At 33.4% G+C, this 21,998-nt stretch overlaps 2 protein-coding genes across 4 annotated transcripts in view; one reads left to right on the top strand and one right to left on the bottom strand.

Moving 5' to 3' along the window:
- The window catches only part of LOC144836907 (cyclin-dependent kinase 9-like), a 400,420-nt gene that overhangs the window by 91,284 nt on the left and 287,138 nt on the right, over window positions 1-21,998 (bottom strand). The window lies entirely within an intron of this gene.
- On the top strand, window positions 12,411-20,789 carry LOC144836891 (nuclear receptor subfamily 5 group A member 2-like). Of its 2 annotated transcripts, none has more exons than XM_078691809.1 (5): window positions 12,411-12,690; window positions 15,634-15,909; window positions 16,730-17,316; window positions 17,517-17,778; window positions 18,406-20,789. In XM_078691809.1, exons 1-5 carry the CDS (start codon window positions 12,585-12,587, stop codon window positions 18,651-18,653), a joined length of 1,479 nt encoding a protein of 492 aa, XP_078547935.1. In that variant the 5' UTR covers window positions 12,411-12,584; the 3' UTR covers window positions 18,654-20,789. The 2 variants fall into 2 exon arrangements, with proteins under 2 accessions (XP_078547935.1, XP_078547936.1); XM_078691810.1 differs by lacking the exon at window positions 12,411-12,690 and adding an exon at window positions 13,167-13,815.

Below are 21,998 nucleotides of genomic sequence, written 5' to 3'. Positions count from 1 at the left end.
GCTAATATTAACCAATGTTATTACCAATGCCAAATCTTTTAATTCTCCAAAGGTGTGATATAATACTGTAATCTGATATCAATAAAAATAAGATTGAGTTTGTTTACGGAATTGGTATACACAAGCTCATAGTTCATATTTTCTCTGACACTCCTTAAAATCTTTGATACATCTGATATACAATTAGGCTACACACTGAAAAATTATCATTACACTTAAGTCGAAGAGCCTGAAGATCAATAGTCCTACATTAAAAAACAATAATAAACAAACCTCAAACCTTTTGTGTTACATAGGCCTACAGTAGTTTATACTGCTTGGTTTTCTGTGGTAATTTAATCATATCACTATTATTCTAGGTTGTATTTAAACTTAACAATCTGTACTGGTAAAAAGATAAATATTTTTGCACACATGGCGTTTCATACGTATAATACTTGAGGTCTACAGTATTTTCCAGACATACTCGAAACGTCGACCGGTGGACTAACATAAAAAAGACAATACATACAAGTCTATCGTATCACTCGCATTTGTGCTGTTGGATTTTCACAACATTTATAAAACAATTTTATTGAAAGTTAAATTAAATGGCTCGAGATAATGGTTCATAAGATCTTAAGATCATAACAATTCCACCTTCAACAATTCGTGGAAAAAGTTATTCTTGAACGTGGGAAAGTGGGGCTCAAATACGTAGGTGTGGACAGCAAGTTCGAGTAAATCCAAACAGTAAGCTTGGAAATCTAGGAAAATTTGTAAGATACGAGGGGTAGGTCCTCACTGGGTTCGGTTAAACACTTCCTCAATGGTCTTATCAACTAGATGACCACACCAACGATTGATCAAAGGCCGAACTAGCCAATCAAATGTATCCACGTTGTTCGGCCATTATTATTATTTTTGTATAGTACTTTGGTCTTCTGGGAATATTTAGTTCAACTAGTGATAACTTCCTATTCTTCCCTATTGATTTATTTAGGTTAGTTTTCGCTTTAGGTCCAGTTTTCAATCGTATAGTAGGTTTGGTGTTACGAAGACCAAGAGGTGACATTTAACACGTACACGTGATTATTGAATCGTCCTCTCTTGATCTTCGTACTGGTGTAATGTCTTCGTTAGAAAAAACAATACATAATCTGATTTGTGTTTGATTTTTATGAAGCATCATTTTTATGATGAGTTTGTCTGATTAAATGAGTAGGCCTAAATATAATCTTAATTAATGCAATATACAAATAAATTTTGACTGAAATTTCAGTAGATCTTAACAAATGGGTCCACGGTTAAAAATTAGGCCTAAAACTTTTAAAAATGGATACAGTATAGTTAAAAATACAACATATATTAACACTATTATTTTTCGTATTAGAAATTGAGTTTATGGTAAAACATAGTAATAATTATTACCTTACTAGTTTTATTTACGGGTGCTATATGAGTTACAGTATATTTTATTTTGTGATGTTGTAATGGCAATTGTGAACCTATTTTATGTGATGTATATTTTTATATAACTTTTGTCTATTTTTTAAATGCTTTAGCTTTTTATACATGTAAAATACTAAAAATAAGAAAAACAAAAAAAAACAACTTTAAGCTGCAGAGATAGTTTTCTACTGAAACAAAATTGATATAGATTATTGTAACAATTGTAAAGAATGAAATAAAAGTGAGTGAATCTCACAAAAGACAAAAAAAAAAAAAAAAAGTAATAATTATGACTTATTTACACCACATGGACTAATTTTCGTTAAAACGGCTTATGACGTAATGTTTAATTTGTTAATTAACTTCAAAAAGGCCGCGATACTTAATGTACTAGGCTATCAGATCACATTGTAAATGAATGGATTACTTACAACGTTAATTATTCTTTTAAAAGAAGCCATTGTTTCTGTCGTTTCCTCCGCGATTTAATAACATTAATAGTAAACTTAGATTAACACCCTTTCAAATCAGCGGCAGTAAACTTTGTATTTTCACTCTTCCCTGGTAAAATACATAGGCCTATGTAAAATGAATCAGTACTGCAGTATTTATTAGTTAGATACTTCAAGTTTTTGTGTAGAGGCACACACAAAGAAAGCGTCCAAAATGTTTGAAAAAGAATGTAGTACTCGCGTCACTGCACAATCAAATTTAATTTTTTATGTTTTATGGGTTTCTCCCTTCTTTATTCATCAATTCAACACAATGTTTTCATAGTAATATAAAAATATATGTTATAGCATTAATCAAAGTTTAGCAATGCAGGATCTTCGATATTGTAAGAGTTTTTTTTTTTATGGGTGCTGTATTGGAATAGGTTTTTCAGCTTTAGGCTTTGGTGGAAGACTTTAGGTGGGGGTCCCTACGCATCTCTGATTAGCACAATGGTACGTATACAGTACAACTAAACGTTAAACCGATACTAACACTGTTAGCATGCTATTCTTTTCTTTTTGTATACTCTTCTTCGGGTGCATCGAATTCGGATATTTTGTATTCACCAGAGTGGACAATACGTATTGTTATACTCTCTCGTAATATCCTGTTGTTCGATGTAATAAAACTCTTTGTCCATTCTATTTTATGAATAATTTAGCAGGTGAATTTCCATGTACAATTTATAATGAGCAAGGAAATTGTCCGAAGTCATTCTTTTTCTTATCTTCTCCGACAAACTTTTATTCTTCTACCTTTTTCGGACATGCACTTATGGTAATATTATACAATGTTCCTCTATCATCTGTTTCCTATATTCATGGTCTAATCTCGTATCCCGTTAGATGTTGTTTAACTAGTATCCAAGGACGTTTTGCTTTGTCCAACGCCTTTAAAACCTAACCTAAAACCTCTCGACAGGCTTGACCGTTGCTGTATACAAATTCTCAACCGTTAGAAAATAAAGCCAATAATAAAATAGTGTTTTGTATGTAGAAACAATGGATTATTTTCAATGATGACAACGTGTGTTACAACTAACTAATAAAATCGCCTCTGATACAAGCCTATGGTCTTTTGTGTGAATTGACAGGATTATAAATATCGTAATTAATTTAGATAGTTACACAATTGGTCAACGCTGACCAGACAAGCAGATGACCAATGAGGTATAATCGTTAAAAGCAGAGGGTGCGTACTCGTAATTATGCATTATGCTATCAAGTGTCCGGCTGCAAGAAAACAATAGCTAACTATTTAATACTTAAACGTTACACGAAGCGCCATTTTTATAAACATATGGTTTACGTAAGAACAGAATTAAAAGTGGGTTAGTTCGCTGTTAAAGGGTAGTTCCGGGCCGAAAATGTATTTTTTATTATAAAATACAAATATTTGCCACAACATTGATAAATATAACTCTACATATTTTTCGATATCGATGAAGCATTACGAGCCTCGTGAAATAAGCTCCTTTAAAAAAATCTTTCTGTATGTAATATAAGCAGTGGGAAAGCCAGTCGACAAATCGTGTCAAATTTCGACTCGGAGAGGGCGCCCTACTTTTCTAATTTAGTTCAAAATTGCTAAATTTTAGGGTGTTGGAAAAACACAATATTTGTAAATTTAGCTGATTATCGGAAAAATATTGTTAGTGAAATAAATTCATAAATGGTTTTAATATATTGTCATGTAAAATTAAATGTATTTGAACAAAACGATAATCTGTAATTTAACGGCAAAATCAACCAATGTCTATTTTCCGAAATTGTACCCTAGAAAATCGTTAAAATAAAATATTTAGAAAAATTGAACAGTCCTGAATTTAAAATCCCTGTTAGAAAAATTAATAATCTACAGAATACGATATTAAGATACACAATTCGGTGGTTGGGATGCAGCTCCGACTATTCAAACTAAAGGTACCTCTATTTGTTCCATCGAAAACTAGCGAAACCGCCATTTTGTAAACACATCGTCATCGTATTTATGAATTTATTTATAGCGAACGATATACGCGATGTTTATAATTGTCCGCGTATAAGAATTCATATAAATAAATACATTCCAATACAACGTTTATTATTACTTGTTTATTTATCACAATATACATTTTATTTGAGGAATATTTATCATAACTATTATAATAGCTTTTATACGAGTCCGAGGCCTAGCCCTATTTAGCGAGCGATTGTTCCAGGGGCGGAAAGTCACTTAGTGACGTTGTGATCGGGCGCGTCGAGCCTAGCTAATATTAATAATATGACCTGAAATAAGCGGCTGAACTGTTATATACTTGCTTACAATTGTTTTGTTATTGATGAACAAACAAGCAATTAGATTGAATAACAAATTATTTATTCTTTTTTTTTGGTAAAAACATGTACAAACTAGTACTGTATAATACAAACTAATAGTAATACAGTATTAATAAAATATAATATAGGCCTAACATACAATAAATATTTAATTTTTAAGGTCTACCACATGACAATAATAACATAATTTACAGAGTATAGTGTAGTAGGTTTGCATTCAACATAAAACATTTGTATTGTAATTCATCTAAATCCTCTGCAACATACATATATTTGTAATTCAACATTTTGTTTTAAATTATTAAATTATAGTTTGGGTAACTATGACAATGTCGGTAGGTACCGGTGTCATCTTTTTATCCACTCTCAATCTCAATTTGAAGTCACAAAGACGAAGAACTCTGCATCATCAACGATTCCTGAAAGTGTCAGAAAAAATAATAAATATTATTAAATAAAAATGTTAATGTCTGGTTGTATATATAATTATTATATGATGGCCTAAAAAGTAAAATGGGGGCTGTATTTTATTATATTATTTAAATTACAGTATTTACTATTATTATTTATATAAATCTAGGCCTACTAGTAGCCTAGTTAGGCATCTATTGAGCCTAATAAATCAAATAATAAATGAAAAATAAAATAATAATATTAATACTGATTGAAAAAAAGTATTTTTGGTGGGGATCAGATAACCAGGCTAGGCCGGCCAGGACTAATGATACTCGTAATCAGTACAACTTAACGACTATAGAATCAGCATCAACACAGTACAACACACGTCTCGCTATCGCCTATACTGACACACGTGTCTCGCGTTGCCGGAACCACGCTTACAGCTAGAAAATGTACCTACCTTTCGAGGCCTGAGAATACACCAACAAATTTTGAACAGGATAGAAATATATCATACTCGATTAAACTAATATTATTCTTGATAAAACAATTGATTATAATTTTTTTAATTTGTTGGGACGCACCTCCGACTATTCAGAAAATGGACAACAAAACAGTAGTCAAATCGTACCACATTTATAAATTTCACGAGTCCCGACTTCAGTCGCCGAATGTATTGTATTAGCTTCGGTTTCTTTAAAGGAAACCGATTGGTTATCCAATTATACTTATTAGGAAATGCTTTTACCATAATAGGTAATGTTGGGCGGTTCTTAAATATTCATGAGAGCTTAAAATAAAACAGCACTTATTTGCTAGGCGACGAAAAATCGTGGTTTCAGTTTTCAACGATAGGTGGCGCTTCAAAATCGTCAATGCGGAAGTAAGTCGATTTTACACGATTTAACGGTCAAAACGCGAAGTGGCTTTCCCACTGTAAGGATTTGACTGATTTTCAATGACTTAAAAATTTAACTGAGTAACCAGGCCTATTTGTAATAAAGATTTTCCTATAAAATTGATTGTTCTTTCGATTCTTATATTTTAACACTGGAAAAAATAGACCAGTAGCAACGCTTTAATGTTATTTCGTGACGCACGTTCTACTTCACAACAGTCAACAAGTTGAACTGAATATGGTTGCAACGGTTTAAAGATATATACATTTTAAAACTGAAGCTAACTTTGTTTTTCTTTGCTAACGAATGTTGAGCTTCGTTCCGTGACGTATACACTGTTTAAACTAAAGTGTTTTTATAGTAAGTGTACTGTTTTAAAGGTTGTGTAATTTTAAATGCAAATGTACGCGAGTGTCATAATACTATTTCATGATCATCGTACAAAATAACTATATTATATTGTACAGTAACTCTAATGATCAATATTGGTCATTCTTTTCTGCCATAAAGGGATAAGACATGGGCTCATGGTGATAGACAATTTTAAGAGCAGAGATGCGTGAGAAAAAAAAAGACGATGAATTTCAAGGTTTTTTCGACCAAACAGCTGAAAAATACCACACACGATCGACCGTCAATGTTCGTTTAATAAAGAGTTAAATTTGATAACATTATTTCAGTAGCAAACTGGGGAAAATTAAGTTAGTTCATGAATTAACGTATATTGCCAAATATACTATATAACAGCCTGGTACGTGACTAGGCTGTCACAATGTATATAGACAGGGCGGCTGTTTCTAAACATTATTACACAACAGTGAGATGTCAGGAAATGTAAAGATTATGAAGACAGAAAACAAATGTAGAAATAGAATTACTCGTGAAATGAGGAAGTGACATTGGGTAACTAGTACTTTAATAAACCCGTATGTTTTGATGCTTATTTTTTTATTTAGGCCTACAGTTGCTTAAGCCTAATAATATTCAAACTCAATAAAGTAATTAGTAATGGCATCGTTAATTAACCCCGCAATTAATAAACATCACATAACTGCTGGCGCCAAATCTGGCACATATTGTATACGTACTTTGTCGGGCATTATTTTAAATATCATAACATGTTTGAGTTTTTTTATTAGTTCTGAATCTTGTTTAATATTTGTCAACGTATAATTAACCGTTTCTTCGTTATTATCTATTTAAATATAAATTAAAGTTATATAGCTTTTGTTCATATTTCGAACTTTATATCTGGAATCAAACTGATATTCGATATATTTTATCCTTCGATTTCAGAAACAAAATAGTTTATTCGATACGTACTAATGGTTTACTCTCAGTGGGGCTTTGCTATTACGTATACGACACTGCGTGTCATTAGGCCTACCTCGCCTGAGCCCCAAATTGATCGAACCATTGCGTGTAAATGTGGCTGTACTTTATCTTGTGACGCTATCTATAATAGATTCAAGTAGAATCATTATACGTCAATCGAAATATTGTACTGTATATAAATTATGTACCATTCCGGAGGACGTGATCACAGAAAAAAACTTTTTGAACTTTTTTTAGTCACATGACACGCATCCTCATTTCAAACGATGGGTACCCCGGATGTTCTTAATCATGGACGTTGTTAGCAGGTGCCAGCGAGGCCACGTAGTCGAGATGAGGATGACGGCGGCTACGACGAATCCAACACGAAGGAAGTTTCATACTGAATACATTAGCCCTAAAATAAGTCCATGCATGACTATGACAAATTGGATGATTGGAGAATACGTGTTTGGCCAGAGGTTGACGAATAGTTTAGGAAGTTGGATTATGTACTCTCTTTGATATCATTTGTCGGTATCCATAGTAACGTTGACAACATCCATCAAACTGGATATTTTGTTATAAAAAAAGACGTAAATTTGTCTTAAAACCCCCCAAAATAATAATTGAAAATATGTGAGGAATGAAGAATGGCTTTATCCGGATCTCGAAATCGGAAGAAAAGTTCATCGAATCCTCTGACTTTAGGCCAAAATCTATAAATTAACATTAATCGGTTCAGTGCTGCGGGCTTTACTATGTTATTGCTATTAAACACTATATTGAATATTGTTAAATATACAGTTTGCTTGTCTAAGTGACACAAATGTTATCAATCTGTGTCTGTAACATTTAAGCACTCTAGAATATTAATTATTTTAGGTAAGAATGACGTAATGATAGATAATAATAGATGGTAGATGTTAAACGTTAGAAAATTAATTTTCAGGAAGAATTATCTATAAACTATCGCCACCGTCCAATATGAGTAGCCATATGGAAAGAAGGCGGGTACGGATGCATCTAAAGTATACACTTCCATATGTTTTCAGTAAAATATATAAATCAGCAAAAGATACCGTACCATCATTTAAAATTTAACATCATCTTTATAGGTAAAAGGAAACCTGTTTTGGTCCTGTTTTAAATACAAAATAAATTGGAAGGGGGGGGGGGGGTGGGGGCGGTGGTGGATGTTTAGTTTTGTGGGAAAAAATGAGATCGAGATCTATCTTTGAGTGAAGCAATTGTTGGAGAATATTTAATTTCATTTGGTATATTATTCCATATTTGGTATATAATATAAATTGACTGTTCTTCTGTTATCAAAATCAGACTTTTTCTAAATAATATTGGATTAAAGTTACTATACTTTTTGGCATTGGTTTTTTTATATAGAAATACTAGATAGGCCTAAACAAGTTAGTGACTCATATGAGCACTTATACTGTAATTTTAACCCACTCTAAAAACGAAATAAAAGTAATTGAATCAAGGTGAATTACAACCAGCTTTAAAATCCCACGAAAAAAAAAGATAACAGAGGTACAATATTTCGATTGAATGTCTGTTCTAATAAAAAATAATACACATTTTACAGTTGTTTTTTTTAAAACAGATGTGTGGGTACAGTACATGTGGTTAGAAATAAAACACAGAAATGAAAGGTGTGGTCCCATTCAGATTACACCACTCTTGTCAAAAGCTTTCCTAAGCTTTTCGAAAGTTGATTATCTGCCTACTACTATCAGTTAATCACATCCCGATATGATTGTGTGCGACTACAATACTACCACGAACAACAGCACTTAACCCGCAATGCGTGTTATTTTCCTTTCATTATCATTCTTTTTCTTGCTTTTGTTGAAATCAGTGATTGCAGCAATACGAGTATTCACGAGAAAAGATTTGCTAAAATTATAGTTTTTAATAGCTGAAATCGCCTAAGTACGGTATACCATGGATAAATAAAGTTAGGACTTATTTCTCCATGGGTTATACCGAGATACCATGGAGAAATAAAGTTAGGACTTATTTCTCCGTGGGTATACCGAGAGAAGATAATACTTGTCCACGCATGGAGGCATTACTATTCATCCGTACTCCAAATTAGACACGGTTTTCATGCGAGCCGGAAAACTTTTTTCCTATACCACTATCTAATTAAGCATTGCGGTTCAAATTAAGATCCAACCCCAAAGGCTAGTTACAAATTGGACATGCATTACGAGCAAGTTTATAAGCAACACACTGCTAAAAAAAATATTCCAATACATTTTAGTGGATATATACAATAATTTTGCTTTAGATAAGAGAGCTAGTCAAATACATTGTATATTATATAGGCCTAACAATCATAGGATACACATCCTCGCTCGCTATCATTAAGATCATTAATCTTAACTTGATATTTATACTCAAGAACTTAAAAAATCAATTAAAATTATTAAAATAGATATTTTATTTCTTATAAATATATTTGTAGGATTGGATTCAAACAATTTTCGTTACTAATAGAAGGACCTCAACGACATAATATAAATAAATTTTGATGAAAATACATTTAACCATTTTAAACTCAGACTCATATTTGAAATAAAAACAGGATTATCGGAATTAATACGGAAAATTAAGAAAAGGAACATCTGTCCTTGGAGTAAGATTTACTTGTTTGAACTAAAAGTAATATCATGGTTTTAAAGAATCAGGATTAGGCCTACATAGAACTTTCGTTATACGATCGTCAATGGTATTTTGATAGGGTTGTTAATATTAGAACTTTTAATTCTTGTTCAACATTATCTATACGTAGGCCTACCAGCAAAAGTAGACTTGCCCCAAGTCTGTATATAGTTATTGTCTTTTTTATGTTAGTCCTTCAGTCGGAGCTTCGATTTTTACATAGAAATTTCGTTACCGGTACGTGATCACCAGTTTTTATTATAGTATTATTGCAACTTTAAATTTGGTTTACCAGTAACCAGCCACGGTTGTTTTACTTCATCGACTCGTTTCTTAAATGTTGATTTATTATCTTTCATAATCCCCGTATCGTTTTTCAAAATTATTGTTATCCCGATGTTTACAATCCATATGAGTTAACATTCATTCATGCATGCTGAAATGTAATCATCCCTGAGCTCTACTTAATTCTATAGAAAGATCAAAAACATCGTTACATTTAGTTTATTTTTCTTCTTTTTTCTTTGATTTTAATTATGAAACAATACCATTTTGATGTGGTATAATAGCAAATTCTATGAATATTTTCGTTAAAGGGTCCCTTTTCTTAAATTGATGAATCTACTATTGGGAAAAAAAAATACGAGTAAAATGTGAATTAACATAAAATCATTTGCTAATAAAAATAATTTGCTAATAGGCAAGACGAATTAAAAATGTATAAACATACTTTTTTCAAACTAGAACTTTAAGATAACCATTTATACTATTATCTTTTCTACTGTCTTACTCTACATTAGCATATTTTTTTAAATTTTTATCATACCGTTTGCTAAAAACTAGGGAGTCTACCGAATTGGAGCAAAAAATATTACTTGGTGTTTTTGATTAGACCATGTTGTTAATTATGATCAGAATGGTTTTTTTTAGTGGAGGAAATTGTCTTGCAATAATTTTAATAATTAACCTATAAAAACCATAATCAATTCTTTGCATTATTCCTACTATTTAGCATTAATTACCCATTCCCAATGGTTATTCTAGCCTACATGGTTTATTTTGATTCAAGAAATCAGGTGTGTCCACTTCTAGTAGGCCAATACAATACATGAATGCTGCGTTCTGTAAATACTCATGAAAGGTAGGCGGGTAGCCTTGAGAACATCTCTTAACACAAATTACATCACACATACTGGACCTTGAACACGTGACGTGGGAAAATGTACCTGGGACATAAGAACCGCAAAATGGACATTTTACGTCAGTAAAAGAGCAGGTAGTTAATATACATGTTCGAAAAAGAGCGGGTAAAAGTTATTACTTATCTTTTACCACTTTTTAGTGCCTTGTTTTAATTGTCATTTTGGGTCTTGTTTGGAAGGACGCACCAATCTCTTCTAACATCTGTTATGAAACGAGTGTTTTTACTGCTGAATGATGACTGTTAACATGTTTATTATTTAGGCCTTCACTGATATAATACTTCTGGTAGGTTTTTGGCATGAGATAACTGTTGTTTCTGTTGTAATTAGTACAGATTCTATTTTCTATGAAAACTTTGCAACTAAAATGACTTCAAATACTTTTAATGACTAAAACCACAGGAAGTGCACAGATATTTTTTTTTTATTCTGATTTTTTTTACATGGTTTCATCATGGATAAATAAGTTATTTCACCATGGTTTCACACACACATTCATAGTTTAGATAAATATTGAAATAGAGGGCGTCACGTATACATCTTATGACCGAGAATGCTATATAACATTACTGACAATTATTAATACGAATTATTATTATCATTTCCATTTTCAGTAATTAACCGATAAATTGGCGGGTGTCATGTACTTTACCTAATCGGCTATTGTATGGAATTGTAAATAAAGGACATTCTTCTAAATATTTAAACGAATTTACGGTGAAACGTGTTTTATAAAATTAGGCCTATAATATCGTCTGACTATTGAATTGGAGAACACATAAATTAATCACTAAATAAAACATAAACGTGAAATATTTTCTACTATAAAAATATTGGAAAAAAAATAAAATTAATGACACGCCAATGTGTAGCCTATAACAATGATAGTAAAAGTATTATTAATCTCACGACTTTGTGTTCGCTGGATGACCCCGATCAAACAATCTTAAATTTCCTAACCTGAAGGAAAACGTAGATCGGCAAATATGTATTGATGTGGGTAAACGTGCTAAGAAGAGGCTGCACTTTCCTAGTGGCATGCACCCTCCATTCGGAATCAACCTTTAGTTAACCCCGTATCGTTTACCGCAACCGCACCGTGGTGTTGCCAATAGGGCACCAGGAATAGTACACTCCGTATTAAACCACTAACAACTCAATGTTTAAAAATAGAATATTAATGATTTTGTTTCTCTAACTATCCTCCATGACAAATTTGTTTACATATACATATATATATATATATATAACATAAAAAGTTTACATTATGTGTAGGAATTTTACGAAGTATAACAAATATATATAATAGATCTATAACTGTCATTATAAATAATTACGTTATGGAATGTTGTATGTAAGAACTATGCCCGAAATTGAATTATTTCGTAGTATTTAACTCGGCTCTAGAGAGGAATTATCACGCAATTTTAGATTGACATGTTAGCTAATATTTAGGTCTCCGTCCGGTTTCTCTACGGACAGTCAGACCGATCATATTGCACTGCCAGTACAGCTTCCACCACATAAACACGCTGTATACATACTCATTCGGTTTGTGACGAACGATATGACTGAGCTGCTACTGCGCATGCTCAGCACAAGAGGATTCAGCACGTAGTGTTTGATTTGTAAAGCACGAAGATAGGCTCTACAATCGCTATAGTATTAAACCTACTGCGGAAGTACACACATTTCATTTGTGGGCTAAGCATAGATAGATCAGAACACAGAGTGGCGAACTAGTGTTATTAGGCAAAATTTAGCGCTGATGATAGGCTAGCCTGCAACTATTAAGGAGTAATATAATATACTGACTTACATAGCAGTAACTTATTGTTGACATGCCTATGTTACCAGATCACTACGATACCTTCTACCCTACTCCGATGTCCCATTACGAGGAATATGGCCCAGCTGCACCTGAGTTTAACTTGGACACTATAAAAAGTGAGTAAATTACTTAATTAATTTCAATATTAAAACGGTATAATTATCCTCCATCATTTTAAGTATTTACGTTAGTGCATATATTAACAAAACAAAATTCATTTTCATTTTTAAATGCTAACGCGCTTCTGTGTTTATATACAGAATTAAAAACAATTTAATTTTTTGATCACCTGAAACTAATATCATAAACTAATGTCATAAAAAAAATCATATTTGTGAATTCACTTTTTTTTTATTGTAAAAGCAATGTGTCTTCAAAATGCTAAATGGTATTGCTTAAATTTAGTACACATACACCCCTCCTGAGTCTTAGACTAGTACTTGATAGATTCAATAGTACGTAACATGGTTGCAGAGCTGCTCCGTAAAATAACATAGTATTATTTATTTAATGTAAAATATTTGTAATAATAAATTTAGGTATTATTTACGTGGGTTGCAATTTCATACATATGTACATATTGTATGTATTGCAATTTTCAAAAAGTTTTAAAGTCATTGCACTCTAAATAAACCAGAGCCAGTGAACTGCAAAACTATCACGTGGGTTTGTATTTACATTTAGGGTTTATACTCGGAAGGCATTCCTTCCCGAGCTTTATTGATGCACACCAGCTAAACCGTCGCCGAACACATTAGTCATCTCGCCTCTTACTGGCCAATGTCAGATCTTAACAAAGACAATCCTACAAGCAACTGACCAATCAAATCGCGTTTCACATAGCCAGCTTAGACAGAAGAGAACGTGACTAAGAATCTCATTAATATGTATTATTATTAATATAGTCCTGTGCACATGCGCACAGGGATAAAATAATCACGTTCGGATTGCTGGCCACGATTCGCGGTGCTGTTATCAATCCCGTCTTTTATTGAACATCGCCCTACTGTACCATAGTTGTACTGTTTGCGTTAAATAGTGGCTAACATACAATCGCTTTGCAAATAGAGGGGGATTTACACTGTTTCACTCTCGGACGTTTTACCCGGACTTTCGATAATTTGGACTGTAATATACGCTTTTAGGTATATTTTATCTCTCTGAACTTATTTTCGCGATGACAAGCGAAGTAGAGTTGCAAGAACCTCGTGACTCGGGAAACTCGTCCCCGCCGGGTCAAGGTCAGTATGACTGTATAGAGGCTATCGTAGCCTATTGAAGGTGCCTGTATGGTGCTGTTTCCAGGGTATCTATTCCGGACTAAAAGCCGCTTTTAATGGGCGGTTTTCAGAAAACAGATAATATGCCTCATGTTTTCCTATATTTATCGTTTCAATCGGAGATACCCTGGGACATGTGGTAATTGTTATGAATGTTTGTGTATTTATTATGTTTGTTTTCATGAAGAATCCCTTTAAGTTTAGGGTGGTCAGTGTAGTTCGTGAAGTGTGTGTGGTTACTATCCGCATACCTATAGCGTAGGGCTGGTTGTAGGCCTATAGGTTTGGCTCTGCTATGTCGAATAATCGCATGTTACATTCGTTATCATATATTGTGATATTAAAAGATATCCACAACCACGTTGACTAATGATTATCGGGATACTGTAGTGTATGTTTGTTTTACAAAACATTGGCCTACAATCATGACATACATTTGAACTCTTTATTTTGCATATTTTTTAAATTAATACAGGTACCTTAGTGAAAATATGTATATATTTTTACTGAGTCTGTTTTAGACGTATAAAGAGTCTATACTAACGCATAATTGTTGAAATACAACGCCTATAATATAATTAATCTTAAAATATATAATGAGATTCCAACATAAATTTAAAATTACCAATACAATAATCAAGTAGGTACTTAAATACACTGTAATACCGTCATACTGCACAACCGTAAACCCAACAATATAATTTTAATACATTCAAATAACACTTCTTTGCATGGCTATACTATAGTAGGCTATACTTTGGTATTTACAGGAATATGACCATCATTGTATTATTCAAACGATTATATATCCTTGGCCACATTGACTAAAATACATAAAATATTATAATAATTACGTTTTTTCACGGGTGGTACCCTTTCTACTATCTAACTATTTCTGGTGTTCATCTGCGTGTTTCTAACAATTTATTCATACAAACACTATCTTTTAATTGTATTTAACCACATTTGACCACATTGAATAATAATGAGTTAGGAATATGATTATCAATAAATAAATGTATGTGTATTTTTACTTATGAATAATCGTTATTTCATATGGTTAATTTTATGTAATTATCATGGCTACATGTCTTCAATTACTAACCGAGTGTGTTCTTAATACTTCATTTGACCCGCAGTGTTGTATATTCTCACGCTAAGATACCCTTAACATTTGTGAATAGCATCCGTTATATTGTGCACAAATCACTCCATTTTCCGTAGTTTTATTATTTGTGCCACTGGCGTCATCGATAAACCGTTGTAGGCTTTTTTGTGTAACGTTATCTTTTGAATGCGTGGCTAATAGTATGCAAAACTCGAACCCTTCCCGTGTTTGTTTTATGATAATAGCCGACCAGCTAATTGTATAGCTTATTAGAAGTTACGTAATACATCTAAATTAAGAGCCATGCAGATTAACAGATGACAATACAGTTTGTGCTGCTTATTGTTCGCGTTTAATGCTATTATCTGCAGAGTAATATAATCGAAGCCAGGCTTTTAAGAGTATTCTATTCACTATTATAGAATATTTCACTATCAGAAAAGATAATATAGTGGTTTGCACGAATTATTCATAACGTTGAATACGGGTAGAGATACAATTGATTAAAGCAGACCTGGTCACGCATCACTGGTTACATTTTCCCAGCAACAACCATCCATAGCGTTATGTTACATCATAATAAACATCTGGTGCTAGTAGTAACTATTTAATTATTATGTTGATGTGATTGATTTAAAATATTCTCTCTTTTTTTTATTAAATCATTTTAGCGCCAACATTGGGGATGGACTTCAACTTTGAGCAGAACAACGTAAAAGTAGAATTTGAAGATGAGCAGTGCCCTGTCTGTGGCGATAAGGTGTCAGGCTATCACTACGGGTTGTTAACGTGTGAAAGTTGTAAAGGCTTCTTCAAACGAACGGTGCAAAACAAAAAAGTGTACACATGTATTGAGAATAGGAACTGTGCAATCGATAAAACCCAGCGAAAACGATGTCCGTATTGCAGATTTCAAAAGTGTCTGAAAGTGGGCATGAAATTAGAAGGTATATATAAAATAAAATATTTGAATAACTATTACCAAATAACATGTAACTGCTTTGCACCTTTTCAATACCACCAAATACCTACCTAATGCTGTCTAAATTTCCAAAATATTAAAACTAATATTAATAAATAATAAAAAGAACATGCAACTGACATTATAAAACAATGTTGTCTCATATTTAAATGCATTAAATATATTAAACTTAACTTCTATTTATGTGGAAAATAGCACGCTACAAAGCAATAATAATAACCATTCAGGAATAAAGAAAATGGGCGGATGATAATACTCATTGACTTCCTGCCTCTCGATGGTTTCTAGTTGCAACGTTGCATTCAGAAACCAAATTTAAAAACCGGCCATATTATTCAGGTCAAGCAGATGATATAGTTTAGAGATTTAATTTCAAATAACTGTTAAAAAAATCTATGAAAATGGAACTAATCTCCACGTATAGGAAATACTGGTACTACAATGGTGGTGTGCGTGAGTTGTTTTTATCGGCTTGATAAATAGGTCGCATTTACAGCGACCAATATACTGAACGCTAATCCAGGGATTTATTCTAGATTAACCAGTTATCCCCGATCACGACCAATCCCTATTCTTTTATAATCTGTAATGAATTTGCATAAAAGTATTAAATTGATGTACTGTATAGTTAAATACTGTACGCACTGAACCGTTATACTAAATTGTCGGTGTTTTTTTATTCCGTTATGTTAAGAATAATGAGATACGTGTTAAACACATAATTTAAATAGGTCAGTGTTTAAAAGAGGTCATTATATTAACGATGTTATTTCAATGTCTTTCAGCTGTTAGACCTGATAGAATGCGAGGTGGACGTAATAAATTTGGACCGATGTACAAGAGAGATCGTGCACAAAAACAACAATTGAAAAACAAGTTACTTGCGACAAGGCAGGTGGTTGGACCTGATATTTCTATGGCATTAAAGAACATCCACGCGGCGGCATCAACTAGTTTGCCTCTTTACCCTCCACAAGCCGTCGTCATTCGAGATCCTCGCAAGCCTACCCTTATGAACATTCCACAGCCAATTGCCTCCACCCCTAACGGCTACATGAATGGACAAATGCAACCTCTAAATTACACAACAAATTCCCATTTACCGCCGACTTCTTGCAACTCACCAACCACAAGCACAAGTCCATTGGATGTGAAACCAGAACCGGACAATACACCTAAATTGATTTCAGAACTGTTAAAAAGTGAAACAGACCCTGCCCAACTGCAAAGTAAAGTAGCCAGTTTTATGCAGTCACAAATGGGCATGACAGCTCCTGGAGATATCTTCGGTATGACGTGTAAGCTAGCAGACCAAACACTCTTCGCATTCGTAGACTGGGCAAGAAATAGCATCTTTTTCAGAGAACTTAAGGTACATACAAATGACACACTGACTGATAAGAACATATTTAATAATCCCTTTATGTCCTATATGCCCTAGATGTCCTATTCCAAAACTTTAATCTAACGCTATTTTTGCGTCCTTCATTTTAAGTCCTGAAACTGGAAAGGTTACAATGAATATAAAATAAACATAATGTATAATTCACGTTAATTTATATTTTTCTACAGGTCGAAGACCAAATGAAGTTATTACAGAACGCATGGAGTGAGCTTCTAATATTTGACCACATGTATAGGCAAGTGCATTACAATGGCGAAGGCATCCTTCTTGTTACTGGACAGACGATCGACCCTAAATCGTTGCCAGCTCTCCCCGTCGGAATGGAAAACGTCGCTGAACGAATTTCAAGGTTAATAATGCGAATGCAGGAGCTAAAGATCGATTATAAAGAGTTTGTCTGTATGAAGTTTATGGTCCTTTTAAATTCAGGTACGTACTACTGTAGCACACAATAATTACTTTTAGATAAAACCACCAGATTGATTGAAAACAAAACTCTATTTATTTCATGTATATTACGTTAGGGAAGGTACAGGAGATAATGAATAGAATCCTACACAATTAGTGAACTGTACTGTACTGGATATGATTTGTAAGACACGTTGTGAACAGTCGAATTATGAGAGTGAAACGGAAACTCTGCCTCCTCGTAATTCAGCTACAACTTCCCCGTTTGTGTGGTTATAGCTTTCACAAGCATGATTGATATTATATTCAGTTTGTAATCATTAAGCATGATAAATCAAATATTAAATAAAGGCGCCTAAACGTCTGAATGGCCCAGAATTGTCTCTAAACGAATTTCCCTACCATCTAACCCAACCATGTGTAATAGTATATACATGCTAAAACTACAACGTCATGCTAGTTCATTGTGCGCTTGCGGTAATAGTGGGACGCTCCTCATCTTCACACATGTTTGATGGTTTCTAGGTCCAGACGACGACCGACGACACATCGATTGACCTGACCTAGGCAGGTCGTCGCGAATTGAAAGCTCCGTAATACCTCACTTGTGAGTAAATTAATAATTATATTTCTCGATTTATCTTTCAGATGTGAACTCACTGCAAGACAAACACATGGTTGATAGTTACCAAGATCAAATCAGTTCATCTTTGTTAGACTACACCGTTTCAAATTATTCAGGTATTCACGATAAATTTAACCAACTTCTGCGCATCCTTCCAGAAATCCGACACATTGCAACGAGGGCAGAAGACTTCCTCTATTGTAAACATCTTAGCGGAGAAGTTCCATTCAATAGTCTGCTTATGGAAATGCTTCATAGTAAAAGAAAATGAAGACAATTTACTTTCTAACAAAAATGGACAAAAGAATTTGGTCGCAGTTAGCTGACGCCACAGGACGACACTTATGGGTGGGTAGGATTGGAAAGGAGTGCGTTCTTCTCGCAGCTTAACGCCGTAAAGCTATAGATTGGAAGTCAAGTGGATCAGTATTTAGAGGGCTAAGTGATGGGCTTAGCAAGATTTAGGCTAAGAAGTCGGCTAGCCTTGAACAATAAGAGAATAATCTCTGTGATATGTAGTACTATGTTGGTGCTTGCCAAATTTGAAAGGAAAGTGCAGATGAAGAAACGAAGTCGTTAAATTTATGTTGCAACACGTAAACCGTGTGGTGTGTATGCGTTTTAATGTACTGTACAAGGGTAAACTAAGTAATCGCCAGTAAACATCAAACAAAAAACACTGTACTAATTTGCATAAAGTTAGCCGATTACATTACAAACCACGTTGATGAATTCCATAATTCGTCTATAGTGGGCTAACTTTAATTTTACCCTACCCTGTATCTTGAACTAGCAGTGGGGCAATACGTTACATCCCGACTAGTTTTAAGAGCATGATCATAGTATATTGCCCATGTCTCAGTATGAGGAGAATATTTACATTCTCAAAACCAAAGATACGAACCAAAGTTTAATTAACATTGTGTTCGTTGTAAAACAGTTTAAAAACATAAGAAGGTTTAAAAATTGTGCATGCATTGTGTGTGAATAGCTTCAGTTATCTTGTCTGTTTATTGTCTCTTCTTCAAATCTGGGGTCAGTATATGCGTTATTAATATAACTGTTGTTAAGGGTCTGGTCGCACATACCATGGAAAGTAAATCTACTACGTATTGCCCATGCGCATACCGATAACCAGAACGATAAAACTTGTATTAATGAATAGAAAATTGTGAAATAGTTTATTTTATCGTTATCCGTATTTAGGTTGTAATACATATCGATCTGTAGATTATCAATTACGGCCAGTATCGATAATAACGTTGATATATTTAAAACAGTATCTTTTTAGATAGATACATCAAATATGCTTTTAAGAAACCATTTACTGTATTTGATTGTATCAATTTTAGATTAATGTCGCGTTAATCTATTACACGAAAAGTCAATCTGTTACCGATTTAAAATCCAATATTATCGATTGCCATCCTTGATAAAATTGGATAAAACGATATATTTTAGTAGTATCTGTAGTCTCTTTAATATGGATTCCCCTGATAAGGGGATTTCCAATGGGTCTCTACTGTATTTCAATTAAGAATATTGATTTGATTTAATATTGATAATGCCAAGGATCGTACACTAATAAATTGAAGTTATATTGGATTTTGAATCGGTGTATTAAACAACCGAGTAAAATGGGTTATTAATCATTTATTTTAACATGTTCCAGTTACGATACTGTGCAATAAATAAACCATCATATTATTAGTTATATTTCACGATTAGTGTATTCCTCATTACACAATAGTGTAAAATAAGGTATACATTATTTATCGTCCTACTTAAATTCGTATTAAAGGGTAATTTAACAGGGTATATCCGTTGTTTTAAATGGCTGAATAGATTTGGAAAATAATTGGTTCCGTATATTATATATATACGATTTTATTTTTAATTAAAAATTTTAAATTGCTCCAAGTTGTTTAATTTTTCATAGAACAAAGGTGAACGTTCGCCTTCTAGATAACTCTAACCCGGTTTCTTTTGACAATAGGGCTATTCTAATTGTGTAACCTCTATTCATAAATTCTTTTTATTAATTTTACTATAACAATTTTTATATTGATCATGTTGGTTACAGCTGACTAGCATTACTCAATGTCAGTAAGGTGTTCTCGTAGTTTGCGATATTTGTATTCTGCCAGTACAGAGACAGTTGACTGATTTTGGTTCAAACCATAGTGATATAGATTTGTATCGTTATAAGGGTTAGTATTAGATAACGAGTCACTGTGTATATAGATATGGTTTTACTAAAGCCAATATAAAATTAAATTTAAGTTTTGTTAGCGTCTCCTGCCAACCTGGCTGTAAGCGTCAAAAACTTGTACAATTATGTGAATATTCACCGCACTGTTTAATAAAAAATACGTAAACTATAAAAGGTATTTTTGCTGGTTTAATTGTCTAATGTACTGTAAAGTAATACAATCATCCTCAAGCTTAACTGGAAAATTAGGCCCTCCGCGACCGGGATCTCGAGGCCTTACTCTTTTCGAATAGTGTACCGAGTTCTTTAATGTACACTACCGTATTATGTACACTCGACCAACGGATTTACGTCCCATCCGAAGGCAATCTTGTTTAAAGGATACAATAAATATGGCATAAGCAGGCACGAATCCATGACGGTCACATGCTAGTCCCTGAATGTGATAGACCTATTACAGAATTTATCAATGATACTCGACAAATTATCAGTACCGAGAGAATGTAGGCCTATAACTACAAAAACGACGATGACGATGACGGCTCTCGTTTCAACTGGGGCTGGACTACTACATGTATATTACGCACGTTAAGTCCCGTCCAACATGGTTCATGTGCATGTTAAAGAACGCAGTGCATTCTTCAAGAAAAGAGTAGGACCGCCGTCTGCCAATTCATCACCAGCAGTATGCTGGTAACATGTAAATCCATTTCACCTGGATACTGGTGGATAAACGTAGGAAAATCTATATAATCTTCAGTTTATTTCTCTGTTAAGAACTTCACGAGTTTAATTTCTGCACTACAAATACTATGGGGGTTCCCGCCGTTTACGCGAGAAGCACCGGTATGGTGTCCTCTAAATGGGGGGGGGGGGGGGTGTCCGATGGAAGGGATTCTGTAATTTTCTTTTCAAATGTGTCTTTCTTTTTCTTATTTATATGGTGTTTTATTAATTTTGTAATATCACGAACTTGTGCAAAAACAGTCAATGTTGATTGAACGAGTTGTGTTGAGTCTCGTGTGAATAAATAAAGTTTATACTGTATAGCCTATATAGTGTCAATTTCCATAGAAAGCAATTTCAACTATAGAATCTATTCTAATCTAGATAAATAAACTTGTTATCAAAATGTTAAAAGCGTGAAATAAAGCTAACCGTATTCGCGCGAAGCGATGTTCAACTAAACAAAATGAGTATTTGAAACGCCGCCCAATTGAAAAGTGAAAGTGAAACGTTGGTGGCGTTTGTTTTTCTGCAGCCTTATTTCTGTTCACATCACTATTTTGTTATCCTCGCCTTCTTCCTCCAGTTCTTGGATGCCTACTCCTTTTGGCATTATGTAGCATGTTAGTCTAGTATTCGTGTCTTGTCCATCTCAATTTTATTGAAATAGCCTGTTCT

Source organism: Antedon bifida, chromosome 3 (genome assembly GCF_963402885.1).
Source record: "Antedon bifida chromosome 3, ecAntBifi1.1, whole genome shotgun sequence".
NCBI classification, from domain to species: Eukaryota; Metazoa; Echinodermata; class Crinoidea; order Comatulida; family Antedonidae; genus Antedon; species Antedon bifida.
Note: the sequence above shows the minus strand (reverse complement) of the source record. Positions and strands in the feature narration are given on the sequence as shown.